Source organism: Bombina bombina, chromosome 2, assembly GCF_027579735.1.
Source record: "Bombina bombina isolate aBomBom1 chromosome 2, aBomBom1.pri, whole genome shotgun sequence".
Lineage (NCBI taxonomy): Eukaryota > Metazoa > Chordata > Amphibia > Anura > Bombinatoridae > Bombina > Bombina bombina.
The window spans coordinates 247,168,085-247,195,854 of record NC_069500.1 but is presented as its reverse complement, the minus strand read 5'-3'; the positions used below and the strand labels follow the sequence as shown (position 1 = coordinate 247,195,854).

Here is a 27,770-nt window from a genome sequence, read left to right as displayed (position 1 = left end):
TGTTGTAGACATTTCTCGGTTTAATAACGGTCTGTTTCTTTAATACAAATACACATTTAATATTGTATGTCTTTATTGTTCTTTAAATAAATTTATTGTGAAGTATTGACATTGCTCTATTAAATGTATTTATAATGCACATTGATTGTGTGCTATTGCGTGACATTACACTAATGTTTAAATATGCTAATCTGGTGTTTGAAGATGCGTTTCCCACGCAATATTTATTAATGTTAAAATTCCGGGAAGAATGTCAGTAACTTTGATAATCTGTTTATAAATGTTAAACTACAGCTTTGTTATTCGCAAATAAACCTCGAGCTTGTATTTCTCTGAAGTGCTCATATATGTTATTGTGCAATGGCGTCTTTAGTTTTAAAGAGACATTACAAACAATTGTATCAAATGATCTGTAGAGATATAAGATTGTTTAGACTTTAAAATGTAAATCATTTTCTCTTAGTATTTATATATCCTCAACATAAGAAATTTAAATGCACATGGTTGAGCCAATCACATAAGGCATCTCTGTGCATCCACCAATCTTCATCTACTGAGCCTATCTCGATATGCTTTTCAAGCAAAGTATGTCAAGATAGGAAGAGAAGTAAATACACTCTTTAAATCTCTTAAAGGGACACTGTCCAAACAAATTTACCATTGGTGATTGAGCATGAAATGTTAATCAACTTTATTATTTAATACGATTATCAAATGTTAAGTTATCTTGTTATGTTTCTTTGAAAATCAATAATGATATTTTATATTACGGACAATTGTTTAATAAAAACCTGGGTTGTCCTTGACGATTGTTGCATCAATTATTCCAAACAATCAAGTTCTGTCCAGAGTACTGAAGCAAATAAATTAGCTATTTACTGCCTTATTTCTAAAGTAATGATAGCAACATCACAATGAGCATTCATAATATGAGACAAGTTTTAAAGTTGATTAAAATAGAATACTCATTCAGAATGTATAAATCATTGTTTTTTTAAATGGCTACCTAAAAGTATATTTTGAGTTCATGTCCCTTTAAATAAACATTTCACAATAATGCTTAATATATCATAAACCTAGGCACCTTCCTTTTGCTAAATGAGTCTAACATATGAGTAAAGCAAATTTAGATTAACTTCTAGATTGTTTTACACACTGACTGAAATATATTTATTAAATGAGGTATTTTTTAGCCTTCAGCGTAGAGGGACATTAAGCTATATGTTATGTATGCATTTTGTATCATAATCTTATATTTGACCAACTTAATATGTTTTGTTATTCAATCATTATATTGTAATTATATATATTCGTGGATTAAATACATCTCTACATAGGCTATTTTGATGCTGATTGTTGTTTGCATATAGATGCCTTATATCATTGACTAAGATATGTGCATTTATTTTTATTTTAACAAGTATATTTAAAGACTGAATGTAATTCTATAGTACATTCTAAATATGTTTAAATTCTTGTATGATATTTGTAACAATGTATACAAAATATACATTTTGAATGACCCCTTTAAGGACCCAAACATATTGTATTTTGATTTAACATTGACAAAATAAACTAAAGGGGAAATTACATTCTATATAGATATTTGATGTCTAACCCAAGAGGTAAGATTGTAATAAATACATAATATTACTAAGTATAGTTAAATGACTCCACTAGAAAATTACATAGATTAACCTGGCATCCAATAACTAATTATTAAAAATTATAAAGTTAAATGACCTACCATTTATAAATGTAATAATTGTAAAATATTTTCTAATAATGTTTTGAGATACCTAAGGAAGATACATGATCTTATACAATTCTTTTTACATTCAACAACACTGTCACTTTCATGTAATTGAACCACTTCACCTTATTAAATGTTAAAACAATCATAATATTAATACATATCCTAAATATTTTTAATATATCCTTTTTCAATATAAAAGCATTGAAGAATATGACTCCCCAATTAATGTTAAAATATATCTTTTAATATTCTCTGAAGAATTTTATTTTCTACTATTAATGCATTATTTTCTCTTATGCATGTGCTTGTCAAATAGCCAACTACCAGTCATGGGAGTCCAAGTTTTATTTATTTACAGATTATATTGATATATATTAGAATCTGCTAAAAAAAAATATATATTTAATAGAAAATAATTAAATATTCCATGAAGTCATCAGATGCCAATCTGAAATGACAAATAATAAAAATGGAACAAAGTTAATACACACGTTGTAAAATATTCATAAAATACATTTAAAATCATATGGTGTCTATGCTCTAACTTTGATCAACATTTTTTAAAGATAATCATTACATTCATTTTAAATTAATGAAATACATACACCATTATATTGTTGATTAAAAATAATATTTAAATTTCAAAAATTAAATTTATACATAATAATGTATATCACATGTAAACAATATATGTATGCTGAACATAAATGTAATATTTCATGTCCATTCAAATACCTCTATATCAACTATAATATGTATTCCTTTTTCTGATTGTGATCCCTAAATATCTAATTAAGAACTAAATATGACTAATGTATGTAAGCTACTAATATTCTACAGTCTTCACTAGCATGCATTGGTACACCAACCTGGACAATGCATGGTCTTTGAATGTCAATTCAGGGGTAAACAGTTGATCTTCAATAGGTGTCTTATTCATCAGTTCATTAAATAGAGGACTGGGAAATACCATCTAAAAAAGTACAATCATCTAAGTGTCTGATTGTGATCCCTAAATATCTAATTAAGAACTAAATATGACTAATGTATGTAAGCTACTAATATTCTACAGTCTTCACTAGCATGCATTGGTACACCAACCTGGACAATGCATGGTCTTTGAAAGTCAATTCAGGGGTAAACAGTTGATCTTCAATAGGTGTCTTATTCATCAGTTCATTAAATAGAGGACTGGGAAATACCATCTAAAAAAGTAAAATCATCTAAGTGTCTGATTGTGATCCCTAAATATCTAATTAAGAACTAAATATGACTAATGTATGTAAGCTAATAATATTCTACAGTCTTCACTAGCATGCATTGGTACACCAACCTGGACAATGCATGGTCTTTGAAAGTCAATTCAGGGGTAAACAGTTGATCTTCAATAGGTGTCTTATTCATCAGTTCATTAAATAGAGGACTGGGAAATACCATCTAAAAAAGTAAAATCATCTAAGTGTCTGATTGTGATCCCTAAATATCTAATTAAGAACTAAATATGACTAATGTATGTAAGCTACTAATATTCTACAGTCTTCACTAGCATGCATTGGTACACCAACCTGGACAATGCATGGTCTTTGAATGTCAATTCAGGGGTAAACAGTTGATCTTCAATAGGTGTCTTATTCATCAGTTCATTAAATAGAGGACTGGGAAATACCATCTAAAAAAGTACAATCATCTAAGTGTCTGATTGTGATCCCTAAATATCTAATTAAGAACTAAATATGACTAATGTATGTAAGCTACTAATATTCTACAGTCTTCACTAGCATGCATTGGTACACCAACCTGGACAATGCATGGTCTTTGAATGTCAATTCAGGGGTAAACAGTTGATCTTCAATAGGTGTCTTATTCATCAGTTCATTAAATAGAGGACTGGGAAATACCATCTACAAAATAGAAAATCATCTAAGTGTCTCCAATAGGATGTCTCCACAGCCTTATTCTATCAAATAGTTTGCACTTACCATGTGAACATGTCTTTGTATGGTTTTCAAGGTCAGCAGAATTTAAATATGCCAGACATGATCCCATTGGTATACTTCAATTTCAATCTTGGCTTTTTCCCCACTGTCAGTCTTGGAAATCTTCACTGTCAGGCTTCAAATTGTTCCCTTTCAGTCTTTATATTAAGTCATCTCCCTAATGTAAGAAATTATATATAAAGATTTCATACAAGTGTGTGAATCAGTTCTGTACCCCTCTCCCACCCCCCATTTCATAATAAATATCTATCACTAGCTTACTAAGCCTGTGTATGAACCTGTGTTATTTTCTATCAAGTGTGAAGATGAGTCATATTGAGCAGAACAAACCTCTGTGTGACATTGAACCATAGTCATTCTAGAGTATCCCTTTCTGATTATGTACATAAGTAATGTGTAAACAAAGTTATATTTTTAAAAATGTATGCCATATTATGTATTTGTGTACAAATCATGCCAGCAACAGTCCATACATTTCTACTTACCATCTGATGTCCTCTATAAAAACCAGGTGGCAAAGACTCGCTATAGGACCCAATGCCCAGAGAATCACCTATATTATGAGAAATAAATATTATTATAACATTTTATCAATACTAACATGTTTGCACAATTCTCTACTTGTCATTTCCCTAGAGTTCACATCTATTGAAAATACTCCAGTGTAACTTCTATTATTTACCGTCTAAAGTGGCGGTTGATGACGTCTGCTCTGACATCAAGTCCCTCGTCCTGGAATTCCCCCTCTAGAACAGGATCATCCTCCTCATCTCTGAGGAGGTCTCTGTCCACCGGGACGGCCTGCAGCATCCCAGCCCGCTGTGCAATATTATGCAGGACGCTACAGGCTACAACGATCTTAGCCACCTTCTTTGGGTTGTACTGGAGTGCTCCTCCAGAACGGTCCAGGCACCTGAATCTCATCTTCAGGAGCCCGAACATCCTTTCAACCACCGCCCTGGTTCTCTTATGAGCCCTATTGTAGCGCTCCTCAGACACATCAGTTGGGCTACGCAAGGGGGTAATGAGCCAAGGCCGGCTCATGTACCCAGAATCACCTATAAATTTAGAACAGAACATAATTCAAACAGAATACTTAAACTAGTATATTGTTGTATAAATATATTTTTTAAAAACCATAATCCATATTAAAAGTTGTCAGAAACATAAAAAAAATCTAGCCATTTCATCGAAGACATGCTACATATGCGTATTTCTCCTAAACCAAACCTTGTGTAAAATGCTAACTACATGTTTACATTGCATTCTCTATATGAACACTTAAGGTAAGACATGCTACATATCTGCATTTCAATAAAACTAGACATTAGCAGAAAAAGACAATGACAGGGTTAAATTGCATGAGATAATATCTTGCCATTTCATCTAAGACATGCTACATATGCGTATTTCTCCTAAACCAAACCTTGTGTAAAATGCTAACTACATGTTTACATTGCATTCTCTATATGAACACTTAAGGTAAGACATGCTACATATCTGCATTTCAATAAAACTAGACATTAGCTGAAAAAGACAATGACAGGGTTAAATTGCATGAGATAATATCTTGCCATTTCATCTAAGACATGCTACATATGCGTATTTCTCCTAAACCAAACCTTGTGTAAAATGCTAACTACATGTTTACATTGCATTCTCTATATGAACACTTAAGGTAAGACATGCTACATATCTGCATTTCAATAAAAATAGACATTAGCAGAAAAAGACAATGACAGGGTTAAATTGCATGAGATAATATCTTGCCATTTCATCTAAGACATGCTACATATGCGTATTTCTCCTAAAACAAACCTTGTGTAAAATGCTAACTACATGTTTACATTGCATTCTCTATATGAACACTTAAGGTAAGACATGCTACATATCTGCATTTCAATAAAAATAGACATTAGCGTCGGTAAATAACAAATGGTTAAATTTAATCCTATAGCTGAACATGACGCTAACAGTTAAAAAATACAGGGGCAATTGTCAAAATAATTAACCATGTTGTGCACAAATACTCACCAACGAGATAACCAGGGGGCATTTGTCTTTCCTCAAACTGTCTCCACAGGGACGACAGAGAGAGGATGCGGGCATCATGACAAGCACCTCCAAAATTCGCATACACATGCATAATCCTCATCCGTGCGTCACAAACATACTGCACGTTGAGGCTATGAAAATGTTTGCGATTTCTGAAGGGCAAGTCATCAATTGGAGCACGCAGCGCAATGTGGGTACAATCAATGGCTCCCAAGACATTGGGCAATTGAGCAATATCAAAGAATTCCCGCTTCAGGCGCCTCCAATCACCATCATTCTGTGGGAATCCTATGTATTGCTTACTGATACGTACCATGGCGTCCAGAAAGTTATCAAACACCCCAGAGAATGTACCTTGAGCCAGGCCATGCATGTACAGTTCTCCGGATTGAAAACTCCCTGAGGCCAGGACGTATAGACAGCTTAGCATCTTACTCATGGGGGGAACAGCAGTCCTTATTTGTATACGTGGCTCCAAATGAGGTTTAAGAAGATCGTAAAGGCCAATGAGCTGTTCGCGATCGAGCCGATACTTATCAAAAACCTCAAAGTCACTCATGTTTTCCAAGGTGGGTCTCACCCTGTAGACACGAGGACCTCGAACCAGACGACCCCTTCGTCTCGGTCTGAGCCGCCGAGGCTGCCTGATTCGACCAACAGCTAGTTCGCCAATAGCACCACCAGCAGCGTCTACCATGTCATCGTCATCCATCTTTCAAAACAGCGTAACAAGGTAAGCACTTGATCTGATGTGGATCACAAGTGATGCATTGGCCATGTTGTTTGGGGGATTTATAGTACAATTAGTCCAATGGTAGTGAGTTTGTAATGATTGCTGATTGTATTCACCTGTTTGTATGTGAGCGGCGCGAATGCTTTCACAGTGGGCGTTTATTTGTTGTTTGCTGAAATGTTAGTTTCAAACAATGATTCTCAATGTGAAAGTGTCAAATATCACACATACAGTGCATGTTTGTAATGTTTGATCATATGCGTAATCAATATTTCCTAAACGCGATGTTATAGTAACAAGCACACGTCCAGGCTAACATGAATGAAAGTGCATAGTTGTGTATAATGTGCATCGAATGTGATCGATCAATGTTGCTGCAATATTGTTTGTAAATGATAAAGGAACATCTGCCATCTGTAGGATTGTATATATAAGTGATTGCCGAGCTGTCAATATTGTACGCGTCCCTTTAAAATCGCACTAATACTGAATAACTTCCGGCTGTCATCTGTAGTATTATATATATAAGTGATTGCCGAGCTGTCAATATTGTACGCGTCCCTTTAAAATCGCAATAATAATTCAGAACTTCCCGTCTGTCATCTGTAGTATTATATATATAAGTGATTGCCGAGCTGTCAATATTGTATGCGTCCCTTTCAAATCGCACTAATACTGAATAACTTCCGGCTGTCATCTGTAGTATTGTATATATAAGTGATTGCCGAGATGTGAATATTGTACGCGTCCCTTTCAAATCGCACTAATACTGAAGAACTTCCGGCTGTCATCTGTAGTATTATATATATAAGTGATTTTCGATCTGACGATATTGTATGCGTCCCATAAAAATTGCACGAATACTGAATAACTTCCGGCTGTCATCTGTAGTATTATATATATAATTGATGTGCGATCTGACAATATTTCTGAATTGTCCCATTGAAATCTCCATAATAATGCTGTTCAAAAGTGTGTTTTACGTATATGTTGTATTGTAGTATTGAGTGTTAAAGTTCCTAAAGGGGCGGTACAGTGGTGAATCTGTGATGTGTATGGTTGAATCTTCTAATGACGTCATGATATTATTAACCTGCCTATGTAGTTGTGAAATCCTCATTGTGTTGTTGTATTGTGCTACATTGTTATTGTGTGCTGAATAAAATCTAAATGTGTGCTTTGTGGTTGCGTGATGGGTGATGCGTGTTATGTACATGTACGTATATATTGTGATTGTGTCCCACATATGCTGACTTCTATATAGCGGTCTGGCATTGTTGTTCCTTCCCATAAAGTGACATCTGTAATCTGGTGTAATGATGTTCTTGTTGTACGTAATTCCTAATGGTTTCTGGTGATGGAATCATGATGTTAAAAGTACAGTAAAATCCATATGTTGTGTTTTGTGATTCCTCGAGAGAATGTAATGTGTTTTTCCCCCATCATTTGAATGCACATGTATGATTGAATGTTAAAAGTAATGTATGTGCATCCATGAGTGATCATGTGTTAAGCCTATGTAGATATGCAGTTGCTGCAAGCATATGAGTTGAATAACAGAAATGCAATAATAAAGGTAAATGAGAGATGTTTCCCATTGTGTAGTGTTTGTGAATCCAGAAATGTGTATTGAATTTTATTTTAATTGTAAATGTAATTTTATTGAAATAATAATGTGTTACTAGTGATGGGGATTTGTAGTTGATGTAATCTAAAACTGTTAAAAATATTTATGGTGTGGTGAATATTTAATATTAAAAAACATAAATCCACCATAGGGAAATAGTCATTTCTTGATCTATTTATCATAGCTGGGTCTAACGCATAAAAGCATGTATTTTCTAGCGCTGGTATTTGGAGTTTTTCAGTCTACGCTATTTGCGTGCGTTAGGGAAATGAGGGTTTCGCGTGCACGAGCACGTCTTCCCAATAGAAGTCAATGGAGGCTCCAAAGATTTCTATATTTTTTTTTCTAAGACTGGTTTTCCTCGTAAAGTGAGTGACGTCATGAGCTTGTGTGAAAAAGTAACTAAATCGTGTTCTTTTTGTAATAAATAAATATTTTGTGTATGTAATGTGTTGTATATTGTTTGTATGCATCGATGAGTGTATGTTTGTGATAATGTTATTCGTTAGATGTAGGTATATGAGGGTCTTTTCCCGTATGTCCATGTAAGTCAATGGGAAAATGGATTTGTGTGGATTTTTTTCAAACACCCGAGATCTCGCAACTTTAATCCTTTGTATTTTAACGAAAAAAAAAAAAATACGAAAAATAAAGATAGTGTTGTGTTTGTATGAGTGTAAGTGTACTTTGTGTAATATTTGTTTTGTGATTCGTGGATGTTTTTTTGTGCGGTATATGTTTACTACTGGGTCTGAGGTGGCGGTAGAAAGTTGAGCGTTAGGTGTATTTTGAGTCGCGGTAAATAAACTCTAAATACCGGAGTGCGTAAAAAACCCGCGTTAGGAGCCTCTAACGCTGGTTTTGACGGCTACCGCCGAACTCTAAATCTAGGCCCTAGTATGTCAGAACCTACTGATATCGGTACTCTTAAGTTTAAGGGGTAATTAAACTATATGAGTGTAGAATTAAGCTGCAACAAACTTTATATAGGTCTTCATACTTCAGGACACCTGTATAAGCTTAAGGTTATAAAGGTTATAAGGCCCACTTGTGTATGTACAAAAGCATATAGCAGTGGGAGGATCTAGTTAGTTAAGGTAAATTATCAGATGGGCCTGCTGAGTCACACCTAAATCACTACACTTTGCACTAATATTAATATTCTGTAGGAGGGGGGCAGTATAGTGGAGCAGTCTCTGTAGTCCAGTTATCAACCTTCTAGGCAGGGTGCACATTGTGATAGAAATAAGCCAAGTCTAAAAGCTTTACCCCCTGCCCTGTAGAGTAACTTACTATAAATAACAACTCAAGTGTAGGGAGTGCAGTATGTAAAAAACACGGTAACCAAGATAGGGAGAGAAAAACTTGACAACCTGTCTTCAGCTAACAAATAAGTAACCACAAAACTAGAGAAGAAGCTTTCCAATATAATTTTCTGCAGTCATTCAATGTTTTTGGGACAGTAATCTTAAGAGAGGAAGTGGTATTGATCTGTCCTTCATGACACACAAAGAGAAACCACTAACCCATGCCACTTTTATTGAGGCTATGCTGTTGTAAGGGCTCCTTCAGCCGGTTGGAGAAAAGTTGTATGTCCACTGCTAGGTGAAAAGAGCTCTCAGCTAAGGTGGTATAAACAGACATGAGCAGCAGAACCTTAGACAGATTTGCAGATACTCTCTCCTTGAGGTATAATGCGGTGGATTTTACCGTCTGCGCTGCTAGCATTCCTCTGCACTTGCAAGAGCAAGGAGCCGCCGGCATATTAACAGGTCCGGGAGAGTCTTCTATCTGGGTTAGTAGACAAAGCACCCCCTGATCCATCTGACCAGCCGTATCCTCAGGAACTCGGGGTAGCAAAGGGCTTAAAGGGCTCTCAGTTTCACATGTGTCTGTCGAATCTCTTTCACCACAGCTTAGCGGGATTAGTGGAGTAGTTGCAACTAGTGGTACTTGCATCTGCAAAGCTGGTCTCCCTTTTTATTTTAAAGGCAAGAGGGAGTGGGTCTCACTTGTATCTGGAGATCGTATGCAGGTTAGCAGTTGATGGTATCTATTGGTCATTAGCTTGTCCAGATTTGTTAGGAGGCCTATTATGATAGCTAGGTCTTCCTCCATGGTCCACTATCGGCAGGTCCCAGATTTTCATCAATGATTCCTCAGCATTACAGCAGTATCTCTTTTAAAGAAAGAGAAGTTGACATCTACGTCAGATCCACAGCTGCTTTACCCGGCATACAGGGGGGGGGGGGGTTGTTGATCGCTCAACTGTAGGCCACCGCCTAAGTTTTCAACGGGCTGAATCCGGTCCCAGGTAATATAGGCAGGTGATTGTGGCAACACTCAAGAGTATAGTAGGTAAGGTAATCAAATTCTGATAGTAGAGGGTAGGATGATGAAATACACCTAAGATATTTAGTAGATTATTTGAGATGGCCTAGGAGCTTCATGACTTGCGACCGATCATGGTCGCATCGTAGCCATGTCCCCAGCATTTTTTTTTAATATAACTTTTGTTGAGATGAAAGAACATACAGTCAAATATATAACATTTCTTCCACTTATCCCATAACAAAATACACGAATATTACAGAAAATGTAAGAATAGAACATCCTATAAACACTGTCTTAGGATAATGTAAAATATTAAATAGAAGGATGCTTTCAAAATGTAGAGGTTCGTATGGAGAGATAAGCCAGTTGTGTGTCATCTAATTTTTTAGTTTTTACTAATTGATATGGTCATATATCCCCTTATATTATATTTAGGCAACTTATAACAATTTGCCCCTAAATAGTAAGCTAGGGTCTCCCTTAGACCCTTAAACCTTGACTTTGATTGGGGGGAATTGTAAAGGGGGTAGGGCGTTAGGTAAGATGATATTTTCCAAGGATGCATTTTCCTGCACCTATCATATAGGTAATGTGTGTGTGTGCGGGGGGGGGGGGGGAGAGTTGGCAAATATGTGTTAACAGAGCTCATATGACTGAATATATCATAACCTAGGATGTGACTTGTGGAATACTGGGATATATATTATTGGGCTACACCAAAATTTAAAAGAGGACTCTGTTGAGCTATGGATGATACATGAACTAATGGGTATAATCATTACCTAAGTAGACAATGGCCAACCTAGGAAGTACATTCAAGATAGAAAGAATGACAACCCATATGTTGAAGACAAGGTCAAACAGGTGACATTATCACATATTAATAATGACTGTAGTTTGTCTATAGGTATAGTCTCTTATAGCCAAAGGGTACCTTAAATACTATCCATAAATATCATTTAAATATAAATAAGGTATGTTTTTAGTACCTTAAATAGGCATATATGGCAAAAATAGGTGTATAGTGTTGCTCATACCTTACTGTTTACTCTATTCGTCTAACATGAGTAGCTGTCTAGTCTCAATTTCACTCCCAAGGAAGGCTGTTAATACATAATAATGCTAATGCGCTGAATATACAATGAAACGTGTACCTCAGAGTTAGAATATAGATATAGTCTAGACATAAACACTTACTATTTATAAACAACATAGTAACCTGTGACTACCCACCTCACCCAAACAACTTATCAGGGTTATATCATATACACCCCCCGAGAAAGGGATGTTATAATAATAAAGGGACAACTAGGGTAAATATATGCTGGAATTGAAGTCATCCTAAGCCTTTAGGCAGTGTACTCAATTTACCTAGGTAAAGAAATATTTACGCTTATACCCAAGTGTATATTCTGCAAAACACCAATCCAACCACATGAGTTTCATGAACAAGCAATATAGATTTAAGACAATCCTGTATATGAAAGTACTGTCATGAGGGTATGGGCACAATACTCCACGACGTAAGACAAATTTCTCACCCCTAGCCTAAAATAGCTGATAACTATCTGAAAGTGAAAGTTGTCTAGGGGTATCTTAGATATACTGTATATGCGGATTGTGTAGAATAATGTTCACAGTAGAATAACAGCCATAGAGATAAAGCTCTTTAAGATGAATAAGAAGGGATTCAGTTGAACTAGCTATTTAAATATGAGGTAACTGAATTAAAGTATTGTGGCTGGAATAATGCAACACACTAGTTCTGGTAAAGTAAAACAGTCGAACAGGTTAAATAGCATAAGGATATATGAACAGGTTGGTTATAAAGTTAAAGTAGGAAATCAATTATCAGCTTTATATGTATAGTAGGTCAAGCTTTCTGTGGAGCAAACTGAACCTTTATACTGCAAATCATACATTGTCCATTTTAAGGAGCTAACCATGAGCAAAACAATTATCCCATGTAGATTTAAAGAGTCTGAAACTTCCGAAATTTCTGTCTTCATTAATAATTTCTAATGTTAATGGGTAGTTACAAAGCAAACTGTGTAAATAACTGCATGGATGATGTGATGCAGGTATTTTCAGGTGGGGTAAAGCATTCTACCCCTCACCGGTGCTCCAAAACCGCTCCACACCTCTATTCACTGCTGCCGGAATAAGAGAGCTAACAGGGAAGACCAATCTCTCAAAATTGGAGGTGATCCATTTATGCACAGCAGGGCTTTCACTCAACTCTGCCATCAAACTTCTTATAGCTATAGCCACTAACGCAGAGTTAGGGCCTACAACTTTCCCCTCTCTTATCATAGCGGATGCGCAACCAACAACGAGGACCACTCCGGTTCCCGTCACAGGTATAGTTCTCTCCGGTCCGCAACTGGAAAACGAACCGGATAGGTGGAACACGAGTGCTAGAGTTGAGTGTCATCTTCTTCTTCTCTGTGCAGCTATTAGCCAGATAATCTCCAAACTGAAGATGTCTCCCACTGTGCGGGGCAATGATCAGTATTGCTGTATCTGCTGAACTGACGCCTGGGCCTCCCTTTTGGGTTTCGGCCTGGATGTGTAGATCAGGCTTGCCGTTCTTTCCATATATGAGGGTTACTGGTTCTAGGGCACCGATTACCACACCGGCTAGTTTAAGCACCTCATCTGTGTCCTCACGACTGTTCTTATGCTCTTCAGGTCTATATGGACAACGAGATGTTGCATCAGATGCGGAGCGGCCTACCTAAGCAATCCATGGCTTGTGTCGGTTTTTGTGGGAAAGCTTCCCTCACCTGCAGTCTAAAGTCACCAATTTGATCAGCAATCTGCTGCAGGAGATCACGTTCCCAGCTGTCAATCCACTGGTTGGTCTGCATGGCTTGTAAGCAGCTCGGTCTGATCAGGGACGCCATTACATGTGGTGCAAGTATTAGACATAGAAAAGTAGCACACCCGGTTCAATTACTCTATTCCCTTCGGTGTTCTTGGGGATGAGATGGGTCTCTTAATAAGGAATTAAAGCTCATGTTTGCAGGATATCATCCATTATTATATCCATTATTATATATAGGATTATTATATATAGGAGCCAAGAGCTCCTGTAAAACACGTCTGGTCACATCGGCGGTTAACTCCGCCCCCCCGGCTAGTCAACATTTTACTCCTCTTCTTCTTAGGATGGCTGTGATTTCACTGAACGATCCTCTTTTCCTAATTGTATACTGGACACTGAATTCTATCTAGAAGAATCAAAGAGGTTACTTAATGACAAAACCACATATGTTAAACTTAAAAACAACCCTATCAGTGGGCAGGAAGTAGAGTTAAATACACTATTACAAAATGCAAAAACTATAGGTATTCTGGATGATTCAGAACTCAATTTCTTACAAACAAAACATCCAAGAACCCCCACTTTCTACTTCCTGCCCAAAATTCATAAAAGTTTAACAGCCCCACTTGGACGCCCCATCATTTCGGGAATAGAATCATTAACATGTAACCTTTCCCAATATGTAGACCACTTTCTTCAGACATATGTAATAAAACTCCCAGCATACTTGAAAGACTCCATGCACTTTATTAATATATTAAAGGAAATAACATGGGAAGACAATTACACCATGGTAACCTGCAATGTTAATTCCCTGTACACTAATTTCTTTCATAACCTAGGGTTAAAAGCTATATCAAATTTGTTGGATAAAGATCAGACTCTAAAAACCCAACAAAAGCAGTTTCTACTAGGCAGTATCAAATTTATTCTAAACAATAACAGTTTCTTCTTTGATAATGAAATCTATCTCCAAATAAAGGGAACAGCAATGGGCACAAGGTTCGCTCCTAGTTACGCAAATTTATTCATGGGGTTTTTTGAAGAAAATTTTCTGAACAACCCATGGGGAGCGAACCTTGTGCTCTACGAATGTTTTATCGATGATATCTTTATGAAATGGGAGGGAGACAAAGAACTACTCAAATTCTTTCTAGAGGATCTTAATTCAAATAATCTAGGTCTAAGTTTCCCTCATGAGTCTAGCAAATACCTAATACATTTCTTAGAGGTAGAAATAGTTGAAAATCAAATCAAAACTAGAACATATTTTAAAAAGATTGATTCCAACAACTATATACATTATGAGCGCTGTCATCTAGACCGTTGGAAGTCCAATATTCCTAAAAGCCAATTTTTAAGGATAAGGAGCAATTGCACAGATGTAGAATCATATAAAGTAATAATCGAATATACTTACTGAAAGGTTTAATGATAAAGGTTATGATAAAAATACAGTCCAACAAACCAGAGAAATAGTTAAACACATAGATAGAGACATCCTCCTTAAGGGGCAAAAAAAAGAAAAGAAAAACTACCTAAACCAAAAAGAGGGACAAACAGGCTGTATTGAAGTACCATTCATCACAGGGTACACTTCTCAGCACCATGAAATCAAAAAGATTGTGAACAGACACTGGCACTTTATTAGACAAGATTGTTGTCAATAACACATCAATTAAGCATGTTAAGCTATAAAAGGGGAACAGATAATACAGGTGACATCTTGATAAAGGCTGGCACACAGCCGAAATGTGTAGATACATTCTTTCTATCACCTGTACAACTGAGAATAGTGGAGGAGTTCATTAGGCTGAATGGATATCAAAGTGTCCCCCAGTACAAAATAATGAGGGACAGATACACACGTTGCTGTTGCGGTTCCTACAGGATACGGACATTAACCACTGAAAGTTTCTTCACCCTGCTATGTTGGAAATCACAGTTTGACTGTGGCATACCCTGATAGTCCATACAGTGTCAGGAGGTTTCAAACCAAAGGCTTCCAGATACTCCATACGGAACACAGATTGTATGAAACAGCCCAGCGTTTGGAAAACCAGCAAAAAGGAGCTTTTGTCTCGCGCCCGTCTGGAGGACAACAAATAAAGAGGAATGCTGCTAAAATATCGGTCGTCTAAAGCGCAACTAAACACTACCTACGAAAAATCCAACTAAAGGTAAAGCCACTATTTGCGGCAGACTCTATAACTTCTCTAGATCAGAGGATTGATCCCTTTTGGAAACATTTCAGAACTGTTTATCTATCCGTTTACGGATTTTACCCCACAGGGACTTTTTATTATATATGACTGTCTAGGCCTAATTTTTAACCGTCAGCAGCTCATATTGTTACAAATACATTATTTTAGTATCTCATTTGTTAGCACAACCATATAGTTGTCTTTTTTTATATAATTTTAGTTATTAGTGCCGGCACACTTCTGTCTATTATTTGTACTTTTTAAATAAATTGTATATTTTATCATTTATATCCTTGGGCTCTCATTTAATATAGTTGTGATATTTAATCACTGTCAATACCTTGTCTTAGTCAGATAGCTCCTTTGGAGCGCTAATTCTTACCCCTCTTTTATACTTAACTTTTATCACACATTTTTTGAGAGATAAGTGTGACTATTTCTAGGGCTTAGCCTTTTTCTGAAACCTCAGAGTAGCTTTCACACGCCTTTGTTTTTTGTTCTCTAATTGTATACTGGGAAAGGTCTGGAAAGACTTGTATATGCTGCACTCCCTCAGGGAGAGAAGTGGTATTAAAGGCTGCTTTAAGAATTTGCTCCTAGTAGGTGAAGTAATGAAAGCGCACTATGGTGTCACGTGGTTTATCAGCTGGAACATTTCTACCTCTTGGCATTCTGTGGACCCTATCTATCAAGGACTCAGACTTGCTTGTAGGCGGTTTCAGATGTTTGCAGTATTCTAAGATGAAATCCTCAAGCTCGCTGTTTATCACTGTCTCCGGTATACCTTGGAACCTGAGGTTGTTTCTCCTAGAGCGGTCTTGTAGATCAGCCACCTTAGCCTCTATTACATCCACATGGTCAATTATGTTCTGTGAATGAGCCACAAGGTTAGCCTGTTCTATAGCTAAGTCCTCCTGTTTGCATTTTAGGGCTTCTGTGCGTTAACTAATGGCCCCAATATCTCTCCTCAGCTCAGCAACTGATTATCTTATAGTTTTGGTGAGGGTCTCCTCTAATGTTTTTATCCGTTCAGTTAGGATATTAACTATTGCTCCATCCATTATGGTAGACGAGTTTGAAGAAGAAGATAAGGTTGAAGTCAAGGTGTCTGTATAAGACCTTGTTTCCCGACTATGGCCTAGATTTGGAGTTTGGCGGTAGAAGGGCTGTTAACGCTCCGCGGGCTTTTTTCTGGCCACACCATAAATTTAACTCTGGTATCGAGAGTTCAAACAAATGCTGCGTTAGGCTCCAAAAAAGGAGCGTAGAGCATTTTTACAGCAAATGCAACTCTCGATACCAGAGTTGCTTACGGACGCGGCCAGCCTCAAAAACGTGCTCGTGCACGATTCTCCCATAGGAAACAATGGGGCTGTTTGAACTGAAAAAAAACCGAACACCTGCAAAAAAGCAGCGTTCAGCTCCTAACGCAGCCCCATTGTTTCCTATGGGGAAACACTTCCTACGTCTGCACCTAACACTCTAACATGTACCCCGAGTCTAAACACCCCTAACCTTACACTTATTAACCCCTAATCTGCCGCTCCCGCTATCGCTGACCCCTGCATATTTTGTTTAACCCCTAATCTGCCGCTCCGTAAACCGCCGCAACCTACGTTATCCCTATGTACCCCTAATCTGCTGCCCCTAAATTAATTATTCCTATTTAAAGCTAAATACTTACCTGTAAAATACATCCTAATATAGCTACAATATAAATTATAATTATATTGTAGCTATTTTAGGATTAATATTTATTTTACAGGCAACTTGGTAATTATTTTAACCAGGTACAATAGCTATTTAATAGTTACCTAGTTAAAATAATAACAAATTTACCTGTAAAATAAATCCTAACCTAAGATATAATTAAACCTAACACTACCCTATCAATAAATTAATTAAATAAACTACCTACAATTACCTACAATTAACCTAACACTACACTATCAATAAATTAATTAAACACAATTCCTACAAATAAATACAATTAAATAAACTAGCTAAAGTACAAAAAATAAAAAAGAACTAAGTTACAAAAAATAAAAAAATATTTACAAACATAAGAAAAATATTACAACAATTTTAAACTAATTACACCTACTCTAAGCCCCCTAATAAAATAACAAAGCCCCCCAAAATAAAAAATTCCCTACCCTATTCTAAATTAAAAAAGTTAAAAGCTCTTTTACCTTACCAGCCCTGAACAGGGCCCTTTGCGGGGCATGCCCCAAGAATTTCAGCTCTTTTGCCTGTAAAAAAAAACATACAATACCCCCCCCCCCAACATTACAACCCACCACCCACATACCCCTAATCTAACCCAAACCCCCCTTAAATAAACCTAACACTAAGCCCCTGAAGATCTTCCTACCTTGTCTTCACCATCCAGGTTCACCGATCCGTCCTGAAGAGCTCCTCCGATGTCCTGATCCAAGCCCAAGCGGGGGGCTGAAGAGGTCCATGATCCGGTCAAAGTCTTCATCCAAGCGGGGCAGAAGAGGATCTTCCATCCGATTGAAGTCTTCATCCAGGCGGCATCTTCTATGGTCTTCCATCCGGAGCGAAGCGGCAGGATCCTGAAGACCTCCAGCGCGGAACATCCATCCGGATTCTATCAGCCAATCGGAATTAAGGTAGGAATTTTCTGATTGGCTGATGGAATCAGCCAATCAGAATCAAGTTCAATCCGATTGGCTGATCCAATCAGCCAATCAGATTGAGCTTGCATTCTATTGGCTGTTCCGATTAGCCAATAGAATGCGAGCTCAATCTGATTGGCTGATCGGATCAGCCAATCGGATTGAACTTGATTCTGATTGGCTGATTCCATCAGCCAATCAGAATATTCCTACCTTAATTCCGATTGGCTAATAGAATCCTATCAGCCAATCGGAATTCAAGGGACGCTATCTTGGATGACGTCCCTTAAAGGAACCGTCATTCGTCGGGAGACAACGGAAGAAGAGGATGGATCCGCGTCGCCTGCTTCAAGATGGACCCGCTCCGCACCGGATGGAAGAATATCGAAGATGCCGCTTGGAGAAGATGTTTGCCGGTCCGGATGTCCTCTTCTTGCCGGATAGGAGGAAGACTTTGGAGCCTCTTCTGGACCTCTTCAGCCACCGGATGATGGATCGCCAACCCCCGCTTGGGTTGGATGAAGATGTTGGAGCCAGGACGGATCGGTGATACCTGGATGGTGAAGACAAGGTAGGAAGATCTTCAGGGGCTTAGTGTTAGGTTTATTTAAGGGGGGTTTGGGTTAGATTAGGGGTATGTGGGTGGTGGGTTGTAATGTTGGGGGGGGGGTATTGTATGTGTTTTTTTTACAGGCAAAAGAGCTGAAATTCTTGGGGCATGCCCCGCAAAGGGCCCTGTTCAGGGCTGGTAAGGTAAAAGAGCTTTTAACTTTTTTAATTTAGAATAGGGTAGGGCATTTATTATTTTGGGGGTCTTTGTTATTTTATTAGGGGGCTTAGAGTAGGTGTAATTAGTTTAAAATTGTTGTAATAATTTTCTTATGTTTGTAAATATTTTTTTATTTTTTGTAACTTAGTTCTTTTTTATTTTTTGTACTTTAGTTAGTTTATGTAATTGTAGTTATTTGTAGCAATTGTATTTAATTTATTTATTGATAGTGTAGTGTTAGGTTAATTGTAGGTAGTTTATTTAATTAATTTATTGATAGGGTAGTGTTAGGTTTAATTATATCTTAGGTTAGGATTTATTTTACAGGTAAATTTGTTATTATTTTAACTAGGTAACTATTAAATAGTTATTAACTATTTAATAGATATTGTACCTGGTTAAAATAATTACAAAGTTGCCTGTAAAATAAATATTAATCCTAAAATAGCTATAATATAATTATAATTTATATTGTAGCTATATTAGGATTTATTTTACAGGTAAGTATTTAGCTTTAAATAGGAATAATTTATTTAATAAGAGTTAATTAATTTCGTTAGATGTAAATTATATTTAAGTTAGGGGGTGTTAGTGTTAGGGTTAGACTTAGCTTTAGGGGTTAATCCATTTATTATAGTAGCGATGAGCTCCGGTCGGCAGATTAGGGGTTAATAATTGAAGTTAGGTGTCGGCGATGTTAGGGAGGGCAGATTAGGGGTTAATACTATTTATGATAGGGTTAGTGAGGCGGGTTAGGGGTTAATAACTTTATTATAGTAGCGGTGCGGTCCGCTCGGCAGATTAGGGGTTAATAAGTGTAGGCAGGTGTCGGCGACGTTGAGGGGGGCAGATTAGGGGTTAATAAATATAATATAGGGGTTGGCGGTGTTAGGGGCAGCAGATTAGGGGTACATAGGGATAACGTAGGTGGCGGCGCTTTGCGGTCGGAAGATTAGGGGTTAATTATTTTAAGTAGCTGGCGGCGACGTTGTGGGGGGCAGGTTAGGGGTTAATAAATGTAATACAGGGGTCGGCGGGGTTAGGGGCAGCAGATTAGGGGTACATAAGTATAACGTAGGTGGCGGTCGGCAGATTAGGGGTTAAAAAATTTTAATCGAGTGGCGGCGATGTGGGGGAGCTCGGTTTAGGGGTACATAAGTAGTTTCTGGGTGTTAGTGTACTTTAGGGTACAGTAGTTAAGAACTTTATGAACCGGCGTTAGCCCAGAAAGCTCTTAACTCCTGCTATTTTCAGGCGGCTGGAGTTTTGTCGTTAGAGCTCTAACGCTCACTTCAGAAACGACTCTAAATACCGGCGTTAGAAAGATCCCATTGAAAAGATAGGATACGCAATTAACGTAAGGGGATCTGCGGTATGGAAAAGTCGCGGCTGAAAAGTGAGCGTTAGACCCTTTAATCACTGACTCCAAATACCAGCGGGCGGCCAAAACCAGCGTTAGGAGCCTCTAACGCTGGTTTTCACGGCTACCGCCGAACTCTAAATCTAGGCCTATGATAATGTTTAAATTGGGTTGGTGTAAAGAATATATAATACTACAAGGAGGAGTAGGGTCTGTGTATCAGGTTGTGATCATATAGTATATTTCGATGAACGTGACTTCCTTCAGGGATATTTGTCACCACTGGACGAGGATGGTAAAGGGACTGTGGATTTCACCCGCTCTAACTCACAGAGCGGGAAAGGATGAGGGAAGACACTAGTTGCTGAGATTTAGATAAAGTCAATTAAATTCCAGATGTGTCCAGTACTTTGGGTTTTTTTTGTTTAAAAAAGTGGAGCATAGGTAATACCTATTTTCAACAGTATGGCTTTAGTGCAGAAACCTAGCATTTCTGATAACCAGTCCATGGACATTAGTATTAGGGGGGATCATCTGAAATATTGGAGTCTCCTGTAATGTGGGAAATATAACGTAGCCAGAAGTGGACCACTCACTTATTTCTTATCGTGAATTTGCTGTAAAACTGTGGAAATTGAATTTTCCCTTATATGCCAAAAATTGTCTTTATAGCCCAAGCCGTTCTAAACTGTTGCGTGTAGGGGATTAGAGGTCTTAATCAAGACTAGTTGCTTGGTTCCCATATAGGCCATATTTAGTAGAAAAGCCGTAACTCTCTTCAATAACTTTGCTTGACTATTAAAAAAAAAAAGTATTAGTTTAGCATAAACTATGCAGTAGAGTCCATCAGAATAATATAGGGTAAGGTTGTGGAGGAGTTAGGAGTAGCCCTCATACACTCACCAAAGTCTGTTTGTAGTTGGGAACTTGAGGACGCTCAGCTCTATGTATGTTTAGGTGCTAGGTATCTCTCCTACTCAAGATGTGGGCCGCCACATTATCGGCTAGGAATGTTGTCAAGGTTCGGAGCAAGATGGCGGCCGTTCGTGCCAAACCTCTTCTATGACTTCTTGGCCAGCCTGCCTCTGATTCACCAAACGGGCAATCAAAGCACCTAGGCACTCACAACACACATGGCCCTCTAATGCAAGGTTGTTGCTTCTCGTCTGGGCGGTCTCTATACCTCTAACTCCCAGCTATATGGCCGTAAGTGAAGTTTCGGCTCAGTTCCCACCTCGGTTAATGTGATTATGACTCCAGAGCGGAGCCCCGACCCTCCAGAGGAAAAGGCAGGCTGCAGGTTAAGAAATTTTTTCAGTCAGCTTAAGTAGCGTTATAGGCCACCTACGCATCAACTTCAAAAAGTGCAAGATCCGCCCTTGTATAGACTAGAATGTCCAACTTGGTAGCGGTTAGACTGCCCAGGATAACCCACTATATTTTTAGGAGAATTTTAAGCTGAAAATCCTCAGAATTAAGCTTCTAAGGTAACGTGAAACACAGAGCCCCTCATATATGTGACTGTTCTGTATGGCGGCTAGCTCCACCCCCGTATGTTGCTGTTTTAACCTTGTAAATATGACACTAAAAATTGCTTCACTAAATGTGCGAAGAACAGACTCTGTGTCCAGACGTGCTTATATTTTTGATGTTTTAATTAAGTTGAGTAACAGCATTTTTTTGTCTTGAGGAATTTTTTTTGTCTTTTGAAATTTAGAAGGCAAAGTGGACACCACCAAATTGTGGTGTTGGGGTTTTGTTTGAGGGGGTGGTTTTAAAGTACTGGAACATGTTATTAGAGGAAGGGCTTTATTAGTTGTTTTTTGAGTTTAGGGGAGTTATTAGTAGACTGTTAGTAATTAGTAAAAATTTATAGGATTAATTTATTTTCAAAGTCTGGATTGTTTTTGGGTGTTAAAGCAAGTTAAGACTTGATTGAAATGCTTGATGTATATAGTCTTAAAGATGCTTTCAGAGTCAGCAAAAGTATAAAGGTTTTACTCACGTCAGCTGGGTTGGGTCAGCAAAGTCTTGTATTGATTTTTTTTTTATTCCAGGAACATCCAAGCAAGACTGTATAAGATGACTAGGATGCCTTTAATGGATCATGTATGTATTGATTGTGAGCTGGACTTGGAAATTAAAGTGGAGTATGTTAAGTGTGTGGAAGTGAAAGTGATGGTAAATCCTAGTGTTTCAAAAATGCTAGGGTTGACAGCACTGAAAATAAATGTGACCTTCATTCACGTTTAAAAAAGACCGTGTAGAAGGTACCTTTATGCTAACCTAAGGGGTTCCAGCTGCCTACTGCAAAATAATGTTTTTTTCAATGATTTTCACCTATTTGCCAATAGTCATGCCTAGCATATATCTATTGGCTAAGCAGGTTAGCAATGAGGCAGCAGGGAAATAAAGGTACCTTCTAAACATTTTTTTTTAAACTCGTAAATGAAGGTCACCTTTATTTTTAGTGCTGGTAAATCCTAGTGTTTTTGAAACTCTAGATTTAACCATCACTTTAAATGTGAGTGTTCTTGAACAGGGGTTGACAAATCTGTTTAAAATGTAGGAGCCAGTACGAATATTTAGAAGCCATATAGTGGTATTTGTATATAGATATATAGAGAATAACCCAAAAAGTTAGGAGCTACGGGTAAAATTCTAGGAGCCAGTGGCTACCAGGCTCCTGGGTTTGTTGAGCCATGTTCTAGAAGATGAATGGGTTACTAAGCAGTTGGTTAAGAAGTATGCATGGATGAGGAAGAATAAATTGACTTTTCAGAATGGGCTTGATTGGTGGGAATGGGTTCAGGGTGACATTACTACATTTTTTTATAAGTATTGTTTGTAAGAAAGCTGGAGAGAAAGGTTGGAGTTTGATGCATCTGAATTTGAGACAATTGCAAGATTTGAGTCAGGATGTATGTGATGAATTGGGTGAAGCAAAATGAAATGTCTGAGTCAATGAGAGAGAGTGTCATTACTTTGTTTTATAAGAAAGGTTAGAAAAAGGATTTAAGTATCCGCAACAAATTGCCTTGTTAAATGTAGTCTATAAAGTGCTATGGTAGTGGCGGACAGAATTAAGAATGTGCTTGGTAATAATGTGTGTGAGGAACAAGTGTGTGATGTGCTGAGAGTCTGATTTGTTTGTTTGTGCAAGATGTCTGCTGTGGTGGCTAAGATTGACTTTGAAAAAGCACATGATAGAGTTGCTCATGAGTTTATGTTTGAAGTTCTAGAGAAAGTAGGTATTTTTTTTAAGTTTTGGGCTACATGGATGATGTTACTGTGGTAATTACTATTATAACTATATGAAGGATAGGAGTAATCCTTTTCAAATGAGGGGGTTACTTGTGCCTCTAGTACAAATGTAGGGGATATAGAGTCTTGTGCGCATCAGGTTAGAGCGAAAGCAATAGCTTTTTACTTTCAACTCATAATACGAGCGGAACTCGATGTGTGCAAAAAGCTTACTTCTAGCACAATTAGTACTCTAGCGACAAGCGCTAAATCATATTTATGCAAAAATATTAATTTTAATAAAGGTTTTAACTAGGTATTTACTGTTAATATTTCACATTCCAATGTTATGCACATAGCAGAATATGTTCTAAGTATTTTTAAATAGATATTCCTATATATATATATATACTTATAATCATGTATATATATATATATATATATATATATATATATATATATACAGTATATATATATATATATATATATATATAGGAATAGATATATATTGTACCAAAATACCATCATATATATATATAGAAATATGTATTTATGAATAAATAGAACATATTCTTCTATGTGAATGTGAATGCAGAACATTTGAATATGAAATATTCATATTTTCATGTCGGGTTAGCGCACATGAGAATATGTGATCGGGTTTGAGTGCTAGCTGTGTGTTTCTTATTTACACTTTTTTTGATCCATTGACTTCAATGGGGGGATAGGTGAACACGCACGTGACATTCTAAGTTTGGCTTTTTACACTTGTTGGGTTAGTCACAAGCAAAAACAGTTTACTTTTATCTCATAATATGAGAGCAACCCAATAAATGCAAAAAAGCTTACTTCTAGCACAGTTAGCACTCAAATGGGAGTGTTAAATAGCACTCCACGTGTAATCTGGCCCTTTGTATGCTATTAATTCAGAACACGTGTCCGTAAATGGGCAAATTCACCTGTTTACAAATAACCAGCCATTACAAGTGGCTGGTTATTGCTACTGTGAGGGGTTAAAGTGAGCTGGTCAAGGGTGTTAGAAATAAAACATCACTGAAAAGTGACTTTACATTGTGGTCTATGGAACTATGTTATCCCTGTAAATATAAATGTATATGTTTATATATGCTTATATACATATATATTTATATTCATTTACATATATATTTATATTTGCTGCCCATCGCTGCATGAATTACCCCCTTCGCTGCGCTTAGGTACTGTGCCATGTATGAACCTATGGAAGTATGCTATTGTGAGCGCCATGCTTCCGTGCAATGAGAAAGCGAGGTCGCGTCACTTTTAATACCAGCGCACCAGGTTTCTTTGTTAAACCTAAAATATTTCTTCTGCCTTTTTATGTACAGTATTTATTTGCAATAAAAAATCTACATACAGACATCTAACAGGAGCCGACCACGTTTAGCCTATTTTACAAAAAAACAACAATTACTCTTTGTATTTTATATTTATGCGTCTACATTTTTATGTGTATTTTGCACATTTAGTGTACTTAAATTATGATTTACACTGTGCATATTTAATACAATTTATTCCTGTGTAATTTACTTACAAATTTTACGTTTTGATAAATTATGATTTCTTGTGAACAATTTTGTTACGATTTTTGATGCACCTTAATAATACATTGTTTTCCTGTGTATTTTTCTGTGGATGGTTGAATTGTTCGCTTTGAATGATTTTTAAATTACGAATTTAATCGTGCACTTTTGTATTGTATGCATCTCCTTCCCATACGAAAATGCAGAATACGCCTCTTTGCGAGACATCCTGGCAAGCATTCCTAAATAATCTTGCCAGCCCAAAGACCTTTAGGTAATCCCCCCCCCCTAGTTATTAACATTAAACTTACTGTAATTATAAATAAACCAAAAATCACCATTAAAATCAAGGAAGATTTTTGTAGATAAATCATTTGATAAGCTTTTGTAAAAGATTATGATCAGCCCCCTAGATAATACTGCAGTCCTTGTCACAATGTATATATGGAAATAGCTAGGCTATCTTAAGTTATTTTAGCTGTTTGTAGATTTTAAAATGTATAATTTAAAAATAATAGTATTTGTTTGATTTCTTTCTTTTTTTTGTAAAAACTTTATTTACATAAAAAAATTAAACAAAATAGAAGATAATTAAGTAGTGTCTATGGGGGAAAAAAGTATTGCAAGCTTGCAAATAATAAAACAACATTGTAAAGAAAACATTGAAAAAGAAAATAGAGAAGAAAACGCGGAAAAGAAAAGAAACAAAAGTAAGAGAAAGAAATATATTTATTTTTTTAGAAGACAAAAGGCTAACACATATCCAAATATAAACACATGCCGTTGGAAAACATTCTAAAAAAATACTTTGTTATTATTTTAAGTCAGAAAAACATCACCTGGGATTAATGGCCCATAGGACCTGCTGAGCTTCTGAGGTGTTGAAAACATGACATGGGTATGAAGAACGTGAATGATTTCCTCTAGGTTTTCAAAAGGCATTCATAGTACAAAGCAAGTTAAGTGAAAGAAGAAGAAAAACAAGATTCATTCTAAATACCTTACTTGTGTTGTGTAATCTGTCACTGAGTGATAGCTGACACAAATGCAGTTCTCTAGTAGAACCTTGCTTAACTTGAAGGTCTACATTCCAAAAGCACAAAGAGATGAAAACACTTATGCTGGTGTTTGAAAATATTATGGTTTCTTATTCAGAGCAATCATTCATTAGGGCAGAAGACAAGTTAATTGTTTGTGTGGCTAAAATAAAATAATGTACAAAACTATATGATAAAAAAAAAACAGTATTTTTCTAATGTGTTTGCATTGTGACACCCCATGTACAACACATGGACAAAATTTAAATTTAGACATGCGCACTGTATAAAATTATTTTATATAGCCATATTTAGCATTTCAGTACCTAACTATTAGGTTTTCTAAAAAGAGAGAGGTAACATGGGCAGTTCTGCTGTTCTTTCATGCCCAGCCTAATTAAATGGACATGTCCTTGAGAAGATCAGATTATTGCTTTAATAAGCAAAACCAGATATTTTAAATACAAAAGTAAAAACAAATGATTAATTTCCTATACATTTAATACTCTGCAGTAGGTATAAGAAGTAATTTGGATACATTAAGGGGAAATAAATGTTACATTACAGTGTTCTTTTAACCATGGCATGCTTACTCAAAGTAGTATGCAATAGAATGTTGCTAGCATGTGGCATTCAGTACAGTACCTGGGCCATCATCATTCTTCCCACCACTAGGGGCATACTGCTTGTGAGATCATTTTTAGAAAATTACCACCAATAAGGACACACTATCAAAAAGATTTGCAAATCCTGGTCTAAACAAATATTTAGCAAATAATCAGCTAGATTACGAGTTTTGCGTTAAGCTGAAAAAGCAGCGTTAACAGGTCCTAACGCTGCTTTTTCACTACCGCTGCTATTACGAGTCTTGCAGGTTTAGGGGCACCGCACACTTTTTTGGCCTTACCGCAAAACGACTTACGTAAACTTCGTAAACTCTTTTTTCTATAGGACTTCCATAGTGCCGGTATTATGAGTCTGTCCTGGGAGGCCAAAAAGTGAGCGGTACACCCTCTACCTCCAAGATCCATAACGCATTCTAAAGTCAGTAGTTATGAGTTTTACACTACAACGCTGTAGCATAAAACTCATAACTAAAGTGCTAAAAAGTACACTAACACCCATAAACTACCTATTAACCCCCTCCCACATCGCAAACACTATAATAAAATTATTAACCCCTAATCTGCCGCTCCGGACATTGCCACCACTATAATAAACATATTAACCCCTAAACCGCCGCACTCCCCCCTCGCAAACACTAGTTAAATATTATTAACCCCTAATCTGCTGCCCCTAACATTGCCGCCACCTACATTATATATATTAACCCCTAATCTTCCGCCCCCAATTTCGCCGGCACTATATTAAATTTATTAACCCCTAAACCTAAGTCTAACCCTAACACCCCCTAATTGAAATATCATTTAAATAAATTTAAATAAAATTACTATCATTAACTACATTATTCCTATTTAAAACTAAATACTTACCTATAAAATAAACCCTAAGCTTGCTACAATATAACTAATAGTTACATTGTATCTATCTTAGGGTTTATTTTTTTTTACAGGCAAATTTGTATTTATTTTAACTAGGTAGAATAGTTATTAAATAGTTATTA

General features: G+C 36.7%; 1 protein-coding gene across 1 annotated transcript in view; it reads right to left on the bottom strand.

The window, feature by feature from the left end:
* The window catches only part of LOC128647748 (uncharacterized), a 58,179-nt gene extending 32,154 nt beyond the window's left edge, over positions 1–26,025 (bottom strand). Inside the window, exon 1 of the mRNA XM_053700475.1 lies at positions 25,949–26,025. Within this exon, the coding sequence (XP_053556450.1) occupies positions 25,949–26,000 (52 nt within the window). The 5' untranslated portion in view covers positions 26,001–26,025. The remainder of the gene's footprint in view (positions 1–25,948) is intronic.
* Between the last annotated feature and the right edge of the window lie 1,745 nt (positions 26,026–27,770).